At 36.1% G+C, this 12165-nt stretch overlaps 1 protein-coding gene across 4 annotated transcripts in view; it reads left to right on the top strand.

Moving 5' to 3' along the window:
- The window catches only part of LOC128246928 (kinesin-like protein KIF20B), a 38559-nt gene that overhangs the window by 14708 nt on the left and 11686 nt on the right, over nt 1–12165 (top strand). For all 4 annotated transcript variants that reach the window (XM_052965483.1, XM_052965485.1, XM_052965484.1 and 1 more), the window contains exons 20-25: nt 483–608; nt 972–1101; nt 5702–9608; nt 9926–10049; nt 10342–10494; nt 11635–11818. In XM_052965483.1, the coding sequence (XP_052821443.1) occupies nt 483–608; nt 972–1101; nt 5702–9608; nt 9926–10049; nt 10342–10494; nt 11635–11818 (4624 nt within the window). The remainder of the gene's footprint in view (nt 1–482; nt 609–971; nt 1102–5701; nt 9609–9925; nt 10050–10341; nt 10495–11634; nt 11819–12165) is intronic.

The following is a 12165-nucleotide window of genomic DNA, read 5'->3' as shown; positions in this document are numbered from 1 at the left end:
GAGGAGGGGGGAAAATGATAGGGATTCTGACCCAGCAACACTAACAGCCTTCAAATCTATCAAAAAACTGGGTAATACGGGGAGGGGGGTGCCTTTACAAGATTGGAGGGAGTGAATGTGGTAGATAACCTTACTCAGCAACTCCAACAGGCCCGGGAACATATCAAGGACCAGGTAATGGGGAGGGCACTTGATAGGTGAAGACTGTGGCGGCAAGATGGGGGTCTATGTGGTACAGAACCTAGCCCAACAACTTCAGCAACACATCATGGACCAGCTAATTGAGGGTCTACAAGAAAAAGGTGTTGAGGCAAAAAATCATCATCTAACAACATAAGAAAGTGTTGGACGCATTTGTATTATTATTTTTTTTACATGAGAAGATATGAGCTGATAACCATATTGAAGAATGTCAGTGAGATGATTAAACAGAAGAATAGTTCCATTTTACGTGACATCTCACTGTAACTTCTGTTTTTTAGGAAGGGGAGATCTCTGAACTGAATGATATGTTGACGGAGGCTGGTGAGACATTTGAACAGAAGGAAGTAGAGATCACCAAACTGAAGGAGCTCAACACCGAGTATGAAAACAGCATGGAGCAACAGGTTAGTCGAAAGACAAAAAGGCCTGTCTGCCTAAAATATTGAATACCATTCAAAGTAACAAGTTTTGACCTTTGATCAACAGAGATGCTTACCTGTTCAGCAACTCTTATTTGAAGAAAACTTTCATACATAGATGTGTTTTGATGGAAATGAATTATATATAAAATCTTGTTTCCATGTTATGCCTTCATCAGAGATAAAACCAATAAATGATAGGAAATTATATCAACCTCATACACTGCCTTTCGAACAGTCCCACTTAGAAAATATTATTTATATTATCAAAAGTTTGTTTAAAAGAAAATGAGGACTCTCTTATTTGACTTCTGTAAAGGAACTCATTTGCTTATTTAATTGTTTCAGCGAGAAGCCATTAAAGTTCTTGAGAGGGCTGCTGCAGATGGCAAGGTTGCCATGGAAACTGCTGACCAATCACTGAGCAAGCAGGAGGAATGCGTGTCCACTCTGCAGGCGGACATTCGGGAACTTGAAGGTACAAACACAGATGAAATTGTCCCGGAAACTCCTGTAAAAACTTCTGAAAACATGCCAGTTGAATCAACTGGATCTAAATCAGGCGTGCCTTCTCAGCTTGAAAAGTTCAGAGAGTCCATATCTGCCCTAGATTTCTCTTACACTGGGGTTAGTTCCCCGAGTAAGGGGAAAAGTAGGTCAAGTGTGGGAAGCTCTGGGGGTTGGGGAAGGAAAAACCACCATGATAGCTCAGGAGTCGTGGCAGACTGTGAGAGTGAGGATTTTTCGGATGGGGAGGTCTTCTTCAAAATTAATGACCCAATTATGCCTTCCAAGAGCAAGCATGCGCTCAGTTTGAAGAAGACTTCAAAGCCAGATGATATTAAGACTGTATACGAAGAGATAAAGGTTCCTGACTTAGTTATCTCAGATCCATACAGTGAATGTAAGTCTGTTGATTATTCAGGCTCTGACTTGTCTGACCTCTGTGAATCGCCAGTTGTCAAGAAACAACAGGCAACATTGTCCAATAAGGAAAGTGGAAAGTTTGCAGCCAAGGGTTTCAACTTCAAAGATGCACTGAAGCCAAACAACGGAAACTCTAACTATTTCCATTTCCACAAGCAGTTGAATGATAGTAGAGTTCTACAGGTTGTGTTAACTCCAGTGAAAAACAAGGTTGTCATCAAGCAAACGAAATCCAGTATGCTTCGAATGAAGAACTCTCCTGTTAAGGACCCCACTCGCGGAAGAGAATGCTTGAAAAGTTCTCCGCTTGTACGAAGATCACTTCATGGAAAGGAAAACACAAAACTGAAGAGAAAATGCGGTGATTCTGCTGATGATTTTATGGAGAATGATTTAGACACTAGCAAACGGAGAAGAGTTGTCGAAATGACAAAAAAGAAAAAAACAGCAAAAACGAAGACTGTTCCTCAAACACAGAGTAAAATGGGACAGAAATATAACCTTCGAACAAGAAAGTGAATTAAAAAAACAAACACTTTAGATTACTGGTCTAAGGCAGCTATCCGGGAATGAATAATCTTCTAGGATCTATTTGACACATTAATACTGCCTTGTGAGGAAATAAATATTTGAAGAAATGTCAAGTAACGTCTTTCAAATTATATTCTATAAGTTTTGAAATGTGCCATTTAAGTTTATAGAAATGATTAATGAAAATGTCATTGTTTAAAAGATTAAGAAATGGCTTTAATACCAGTATGTTAATTTTGCTATTGTATCTAGCAAATGTGTGTATATATATATAAGTATGTCAATAGTTTTATTCATGTGTGTAATCCACAAATATATTTTATTCAGTTCAATCTCCTTATTGAAATAATTATTTCATTTGAACGAAATTTTCACAACCCCATCAATGTATGTCATGTCTTGTGTCCTTTATCAGCTTTTATCACCTAGTTCTATCTATCATTTTCACCACATTTTAGTTTTATTCGCTTTTAATCATTTTATCATGATTTTACATCCATGTGAATTTTATTATCTTGTTTGTGAGACTGCATCTATTTATTGCAATAAATGTTAGAAATATCAATTTTGTGACTGTACTTTGAATTAGAAAGAGGTAACAAAATGTACATGTTAAAGCTGCTGTTTGCATGAGGAAAGTCGTTAGTGAAAAAAAATCTGTAACTTAGTATCTACAGGTTTACTCACATTAATCAGTTCCCTCATGCTTTCTTACATTCAATTTTAAAGATGTGCTGTGACAAATACTTGAATGATGTAGTACGCAAAAAGGAGTTTACATTACAGTATCCTATTCGTTATCAGATTGCATATTAATAACAATGTAACCAGCCTGCTTACCATTCAACGTGATAGTTGAAATTTTCAAATATATCTTCAAAATATATTCAGAAATCATTTTTACTTCTGGGGTTTTAATTTTTTTTAAATTCATGTTTAAGAAATATTGCTTTACCCACAATTTCATGTAATAAATTTTTTGCAATAATGAAATAAAGGGATCATGATTTTGGCAATAAGTACAATTCCTTTAACGACCTGATTTCTATTTTCAGGTGAGTGGCTCTCAGCAGGCTGGTTTCATTTGTAAATAAGAGAAGTTATCTATTTCTACTATGGAAAGGTAATTTGACACTTAGGGAAGTAACTACATCTACCATAGAGAGGTAACTCTTGACACTTAAGGGAAGTAACTACATCTACCAATGAGAGGTATCTCTGGACACTAAGGGAAGTAACATTTATACTAACGAGTGGAAACTTGACACTAAGGGAAGTAACTACATCTACCATAGAGAGGTAACTCGTGACACTAAGGGAAGTAACTACATCTACCATAGAGAGGTATCTCTGGACACTAAGGGAAGTAACATTTATACTAACGAGTGGTAACCTGACACTAAGGGAAGTAACTACATCTACTATATAGTGGTAATTTGACACTAAGGGAAGTAACTACATCTACTATATAGTGGTAACTTGACACTAAGGGAAGTAACTACATCTACTATATAGTGGTAACTTGACACTAAGGGAAGTAACATTTCTACTAATGAGTGGTAACTTGACACTAAGGGAAGTAACTACATCTACTATATAGTGGTAACTTGACACTAGGGGAAGTAATTATATCTACCATAGAATGGGCACTTGATACTAAGGGAAGTAACTATTTCTGCCATCGAAAGGTCACTTGATACTAAGGGAAGTAACTATTTCTGCCATAGAAAGGGCACTTGATACTAAGGGAAGTAACTATTTCTGTCATAGAAAGGTCACTTGATACTAAGGGAAGTCACTATTTCTGCCATAGATAGGTCACTCTTGACACTAATGGAAGTCACTATTTCTATTATAGAGAGGTCACTCTTAACAATAAGGATAGTACTACAAACAAAGTTTCATTTTCTACCTAATAAGTCTTATTATTTAGAAAGTAGAAAAATGGCCGGGCATTGTCATAGCCTCAGTCTCATCATTGTGTAAAAGAGTTAAAAATATTTGCCTGAAGCTTGGTACACATGTTATCACAGCAGAGATGATAAACTCCAGGATTAAACCGTTCACCCAGGATTAAGAGCTTTTAATTTAAGACTAACATACAGCAAAGTGGTAGTTCTTTTCTGACCATTTGCAGTTAAAATAGAAATACCTTGAAATTGGCAAAGTCTTTTTAAACAATGTCGACAGGGGTCCAAGTCCCTGCCTGAATCCCTCATACACGGATGGGATGGGGTTTTCAGTTTATACATTTTTGTATCATCAGTAACAAAAAGCACATCTTTAGCTTATCCCATAACTCTAGATCCAGTAAGTTATGTCCGTTTATCAACAGGAAAAAAACAAACATGATCATGGGTATCTTTCTGCTGGCTCAAGTAGTTATTGCGAAGTTATGCCTCATGAACAACAGCAAAGAGGCATCCATTAACTTTGGTATCTGCTTTCAAACAGTAATTCCTGAAGCTACTAGGTGAAGATATTCTTGTGTAAGCTCTCAAAATACTAGTAACCTTTAAAATTGGGAACTATCAACACTAGAAGAAAAGCTTCGAATATAAAGAAGCAGACAAAACACATACAGGACATCGTATTGTAACGATTGAGAACCAACTGAGAGTGCACATACATTTAACACCAGTGTAGTAATTCATGTTAGTAATGGTATCATCAGGGTTCATATTTACTAATGTATTGAGTCTGAGTTTCAGACTCAGAAAACTAAAATCTTAAATGTTTCAAAATATCAATTATATAGTTTATTTGACAAAAGGTGTGTGCCTGATTTTAGAAAAGATTGTTTGTAACACATACAACAATTTTACCGTCCCCTGCTCCTATAAAAGCATTTTACATCCAAATAAAAATCAGCTTTAGTGAGGAGATGTAAGTGAATACAGCCCTGTGAACACACCTATGAAATCACTGGTAAGTTGAGGTATCCCATGTGTAAGAAGGCTGGTCATTTCATTGGTAACAATGTTTTATTTGGATGCCAGGTCATCCTGTATATGTTTGATATCATTTGAAAGGGGCAAGTTTACTGATAATTTATATATAAAATCAAAGAATTAGTTTTTGCAGTTTGTTCTCTATTTTAGCTTATATTGAACATTAAACGACCTGTTTTGCATTCCTCCAAGGCCACACAAACATGTTTGTAAATATTTTTAGGTATAAGTTTACCATATTCTTCATCAACTTTTTAAACCCTTTCAAATGATACTTAATTATGGGTTAACGAGGCATCCAAAAATAACTTACGTGTATGTCCGATACCTTAAACCAGCTTTGGAGAACCTAACTTACCTGTACATATCTCTAATAGCAACAAATGGCCTAAACTACAGTGGAGCCAGATATAAAGAATCATGCATCAGGCTTATGCTAGGCCATCCTGTTTAAAGTATATTATAATGGCATGACTTGTATGCAAAGCATGCCAGAAATATATATACCAACCTGTTAATTAGTATTATTTGTCAGCTTTTTAATTTTGGTACTTGGAATGGTTGGTTATTCCTGAAGCATTTAACAATAATAACTTTGAGGCTTTTAAAAACACTATGATATACACTTTCAAACTATCCAATTGCAATCCCTGTCATGGCCCATTATAGGTGAAGTGAACAAATATCGGAACAAGGCACGATTCTTTGAAGACCAGCTTGTTGAGAAAGAACAAGAAGCCTCTCGGTGGAGAAGCCAGTACGAAAATGCCCAGAAAGAGTATGCATGTAGTCAGGATGCCCTTATCCATGGTTTTAATAGCGAAATCGCCAATCTAAAGTCCCAGATCTTCCAATACAAGGCACAGATTTGTGGTGTAAAGTCTCCATCAAAGTCACCTGGTGGATCATTAAAGTCTCCTGCAAGCTCTGGGAAATCGCCTGATGTAAGAATGAAATTATTCCCAATGTCGCCTTTGAATACATCATCGAATAGCAGCGGTATCAGCAGTTCCCCGAAAGAATCTATGAAACATGATGTTAATGAACAAGTCAAAGCTATTCAGTGTGAGCTTAATAAGAATTGTAAGATGGTGCAAGATTTAGAAAAGGCTCTAGATGCTTCGAGGTCCACAAATGCTCAGCTGGAAAGGAAAATTGAAGAACTGTCTGTAAAGAAAAGTGAAGATGAGTCGAATGCTACGAGAGTTGAAACTTCTAATGCCTCTGATAAGGATGTGAAGATTATAACATTGGAAAACAAGATCAAAGAGCTGGAACCACTCATGAAAGATTATTTTAGCACATCAAAGAAACTGACAGATTCTGAGAAGAAACTGAAAGAAATGAATGAAAAGCTAGATGATAAAATAAACCAGATCATTGGGTTAGAAGAGAAAGTCCAAAACCTTGAACAGAGTAATGTTCAGTTGGAAACTGATTTGATTACTAAAGAAGAAGCAGTTAATGGGCTTGAGAAACATGCAGAAGAACTAGAGATTCTAAACAAAGAATTGAAAGGAATGATTGATAAAACTGCAACTGATCTTGAATCCAAAGAAAAAGAAATCAAAATTCTGTCTCCAAAAGTTGAAAAGATGCAACTTGCAATGAGTAGTGATAAGACTGAAAACAACAAAGATGCTCTCCTGAAGGAACTTGAAGAGAAAGACAAGGCAAATAAACTACTTAGAGATAAATTGCAGAAAATGAAGGCCTACATTAATGCCAAAGAATGTGCATTGAAAGAGGCAACAGAAACATGTTTTGAATATGAATTCAAAAGTAATGAAAAGGAAGTGGAAAATGAAGGTCTTGTTCAAGAACTGGAAGAGAAAGAAAAGAAAATAATTGATTTGGACACATCCAGAGTTGGAAAAGCAACAATGCTGAAAGAAACCGGGGAAGAACTTGCTGTTATTGGCCATGAATATGAGAAAGCAAAAAGGATGATTGAAGAATACAAGGTAAGTATTCAAGACCTTGAAAATGCCCTTGCAAACAAAGAAGCAGAGTTGATAAAGCAGGACAAATTGCTAGATGATAAGGCAAGAGAAATAGTTGATCTCAAGAAGAAAGTGGATCATATTAAAGAAAATAGCTCTGTCTTGAAGCAAGATCAAGAGAAATTGTCATCATTGAAAGATGATAATCTAAAACTTGAGAAAGAACTTGCAAATCTAAAAGAGAAGATGTCAGAAGTAGAAAAAAGGTATCATGATGATAAGGAAGAGGTATTAAAAGAAATGAAAGACAAAGTGGATGAATTAACTGACGCAAAACAACGCTGTGAGGAGAAATTGGAGCTTGCTGAAAAAGAAAATGCAAATCTGAAAGAAGCACTGACAGCTAAAGAGAGTGAACAACAGAAATATAAGATGGAGAAAGAAAAACTCACAGACAAAATTTACCAAGAGGTAGAAGTAGTGAAAAATGAAATGGAAGAAGTCCGAGATGATATGACTACAATTCATGAGGATTTACACAGAAAGGCTGTTGAACTTGAAGACAAAAATGCAGAGCTAGAAGCTCTGCAAGCTAGTTTTAATGAATTGAAGCAAAGTATAGAAAAAAATTCAACAAAGGAACAATTGAGTAGCGCTATGTTAGAAATTACTGAACTGAAAAGCTCACTCCAAAAGCAGAAAACACATCATCATAAAGTAAAGGGAGAACTAGAGGAAGCTCTTATGACCATTGAAAGCAGTAAGCATGAAATTGAAAATTACAAAAAAGAAATTGATACCTTCAAAGAGCTTAAAGAAGAAGTAGATAACAGAAATGATGAACTGGAAGTATCAGAGAATGTTATATCGGAATTAAGAGAAGTTATTAAAAGAAGGGATGAACAGATGGAAGAACTACATGGTGATCTGAGAAATCTCACAAAGGATCAGAGAGATAAAGAACAGAAAATAAAGGTCTTTGAAGAAAAATTTGAAAAACTTGAAACCAAGTTATCTGGAGCAGAACTGACTTCTCAGAAAATAGAGGAGCTTGAAACTTGCTTGGCAAATGAAAGTGCAAAAAAATCAGAGTTAGAGCAACAATTGGACAAAGTGAAGGGCATTGAAGAGAAGTGTTTATCATTAGAAACAAAATTGGCAAAAGCTGAATCAAAGATTGAGGATATGGATATGTTAGAGGAAAACTTTTCGCAGACTGATTCAAAACTTGAAGAAGCTGAGCAAAAACTTGATAAATATGAGAAAGAGATTAAATTATTAAAAGAAAAATTATCTGCTAGCGCAAATGAACTGAAGGAAATGAGAATAGAATTAGAGGAACGAGAGAATGCATTGCAGGAAAAAGAAAAGAACCTAATGGCCTTGGATTCAAAGAAAGTGGAAGATGCCCAAGATGCAAAGGTACAATTACATACAATGGAAGAGGAAAATAGCAAACTGAAATCTGAACAGGTGGAATTACATAAGCAATTAGAGAAAATGAACAAAATTGAAATGGATGCATCCAATTTGAAGGATGTTAAGGTACAATTACATAATATGGAAGAGGAAAATAGTAGACTGAAATCAGAACAGGTGGAACTTCATAAGCAATTGGAGAAAATGAACAAACTTGAAACAGATGTATCCAATTTGAAAGATGTGGTGCAATCAAAGGAGCAGCAGATTAAAAACTGGAACGAAAAGATAAATTCTGTTTCATCACAGTTTAATAGGATATGGTTGTGCATTGGACAATCCAATGATGATAATTCATTTGAAAACTTGGACTCTCAAGTGGATGAAGTATGTGAACATTTGCAGAATATGCAGAAAAGGAACTCAGAAATGGAAGATATGTGCAATAAACTATCAGTTGAACTGACAAGGATGAAATCTAAAAAGCATGATAACATGTCAGATTTGGACAAGAAAGTGCAAACATTTTCTGCGGAAATACAAGAACTCAAAGAGGAAAATTGTAAATTAAAAGCTGAGACACTTGAGAAAAAAAATGTCAAAGAAATAGAAAATGAATTGAAGAGTCAGTTAACATTGAAGGAGGTAGAATGTGAAACACTGACATTGGAAATGAAACTTTTGAAGGAAGAGCATTCAACACTGAAAGAAAAAGTGGAAGAATTAGAAAAGAGACTCAAGGGTGATATTGACACTGTGAAGGAGGAGTCAGAGAAATCTGATGATGGCTGTGATAAAACAAATCTAGAAAAGGTTGAGGAGTTACAGAGACTTTACAATGCTGAAAAGCATAAGAATGAAGAGTACCAGAAACTTTTAGCAGAAACAAGTGAGGCTCATTGCATGAGCCCACAGACTGGAGTGAGAAAACTTAGGAAAGAAAAGATAGAGACAGAAAATGCACTGTTAGAGGCAAAGTACAAGATAGGTACACTAGAAAAGAAAATAGCAGACATGGAAGTTAAGTTGAGAAATGCGACAACAGTCAGTGGGGTTGTTTCGACTGGTAATGGAGTGATGGGAGATCGTGTTCAGGAAAGGAGGATGAACAGTTTGATAGGAAAGGTGCAGGAACTGGAGGAACAGAACAAGGGGCTGATAAGGGAGGTCACTCAGCTACAGGGAGATGTCACCAGGTTGGAGGCGGAGCTAAGGTAAGGAATCAGTTCTGTTTAAAATGTTTACTGAACATGAATGACTGATAAATTATATTTTTTGTAATATTGCTATTTGGTAAATTATCTGACCTTGGTCTGTTTTATTAATGAATTAGTCATAGTCCAGTCTGTTTTGACTTTAAGACAGATTTAAGATGGACTTAAATGAATAGAACGTGGGCATCTGTTTGCAAGAAAAAGTAGAATTTGGACTGTTTAAATTATATACGGTTCTGCTTTTTCATGCTATTTTTTTTATATCCTAATCTTAGTTATGTGTTTCAAATTATATAATGTCATGATATCTCTGGCAGTGAAGAGCAGTCCAGAGGATCTGGTCGAGAGCATGAGACACCGCGCAGGTCCCGAGCCTCTTACCTGTCAGTCGAGACACGACAGTCCATCAGCAGCCCTGTATCCAAGCTGGAACTCAACAAGGTAATGGCAGATTTTCAGTGTTTACTTGCTTCGTGAATCTAGAGGGTACTTTTCCGCTATCAAAATGTTACTTTTAGCTTTAATTACTTGTCTAGTTCTATTAGTTGTATTACAGATGTGTTTGTTTTACTCTATAGCCATGGCCATTGATATTTGTCATAAAGATTTTCAGAATAATTTTGTTACAGAAGTTTACTACCTATCTTCCTCAAAATAACAGGGTGCAGGCCCTTTATTCCAAGTATTCCCAGTGTGTGCACATTGAGAAGATCATTTTGTGTCTTTGTTTCAGAGTAAGGAGCGAGAGCAGCAGTTGAAGGATCAACTCCGAGAGGTGGTAGATACCAATCTGGAGTGGAAGGAGAAGCTGGCTGAAATAGAGACCAGGCTCCAGCTTAAAACACAGGAATTGACTCACGCCCGGGACACCATAGCCAGGCTAGAGGTGAGGAATAGGGAAGGGGTTGGGGTTGGTTTCTCTAAATATCTTAAAGCAACAGCTAAATCATATCTTATTTCAGCCAAATAATTGCTTATGCTTGAATTAATAAACCAAAATACAGTTTATCATGATTCTCTTTATCAACAATTTCCTATGGAAGTCTCAAAACACAGTAGAATGAAAATATTTATACGAATACAAAATTTGTGATCATAGCTTGATCCTGTTATAAGGGACTTTAGATCAATTGCGAAATTTTGGACCAGGTATGTAGTGATGTTCCGATGATCGATTATAATCGAAAATCGATTGGTTGGGCCTGAAATCGGCGACAATCGATAGTATTTAGTTATAATCGATTATCGAAAAAAAAAGAATAGTAAGTGTTCAGATGTTATCTTTAACAAAATGGCTGATGAAAGCCACAATGAGCAAGAAAATGAACTATTTGTTATACAACAACACTTAATAACTTCAATCATAGACATACATGTAAGGTATATGCATATAATGATTAAGAGTTTAATACTGTACATGAATAAAACTACAACTCAGGTACTATCTAGTATTTTAAAAACCCATTGTACTATCGATAATCGGTTACTTGAGTGTTCGATCATCGATAGTAAAATTGCAACCGATTCCCAACACTACAGGTATGTACAGACAGAACAGTATGAATCATAAATAGGCAGCAGCCAATTGTATAAGACTGGTTATTTGTTAGTTAGGTCAAATTTAACCAAAAAGTTCATTAACAAATCAAATCAGATTTGCGGACAACTAATCAGCATTTATACAATGGCCTACTGGTTGATATAGAAAGAAAGCTGTAGTTGAAGTGGTCAGTTCAAAGGGAAAAGTTTGTAGGGAATGGTTAGGAGGTATAGACACTGGAAAGGGGATATAAACTACGGTACAAAAGGAAAGGGAAATTGGCCTGGTAGCCACATACCAACACAAGCAGAAAAATCAGGAACAGACTCATACTTTCAACACCATTGCACGAAGATATTGATTGCAGTAATTCACTGAAAAAGAAGGTAACTGTACTTAATCATGTGGTTAAGTCTTTATGAAAACTGCTTTTCATCATGATCAAGTTGTCAACTTTACCACAGTATGAATTGCTACCCATTGCAGGCTGAGAGCAGTGAAAGTGGCCGAGCCCTGGACAAGCGTGTACAGGAATACATGGACCAGAATAACGAGTTGAAGCTGCAGATTCTGCGCAAGGAAGGAGAGATCGAGAGCAAGGCCATTCTCAACAAGAATCTGCAGGGACAGCTGGACTCTGAGACTGGGGTGCTGAAATCACTGGAGAATGGTAAGGCTGGTGTCTCTGGAAAGCTCATTTCAAGCTTTCTTCTAGAAAAATGAACTAATAGAGGGCTAGAGCTCATTCCACCATCCTGAAACAAAACCCTCGATAGTTAGATATGAATTCTTTTATAAGTGTTATAAGAAGGTGTAGTGATATTATTATCAAATAAAAGTACCGTACTAGATTCAAGCCAGAAATTGACCTCATTATCAAATACAAGTACTGAATTCTAGCCAGGATTAGGACTCAAGATTTTAGTTGTAAGATACAATTAAGGAAGAGTGAAAAGCTCCAGTTTACAGTTTTCACTTGGTTAGATGATATATATATTTTCATTTTTTTACCTTTTC

The sequence above is a fragment of the Mya arenaria genome, chromosome 9 (assembly GCF_026914265.1).
Source record: "Mya arenaria isolate MELC-2E11 chromosome 9, ASM2691426v1".
Taxonomy (NCBI): domain Eukaryota; kingdom Metazoa; phylum Mollusca; class Bivalvia; order Myida; family Myidae; genus Mya; species Mya arenaria.
The sequence above is the reverse complement of the archived record's forward strand: the minus strand, read 5'-3'. Positions and strand labels throughout refer to the sequence as shown.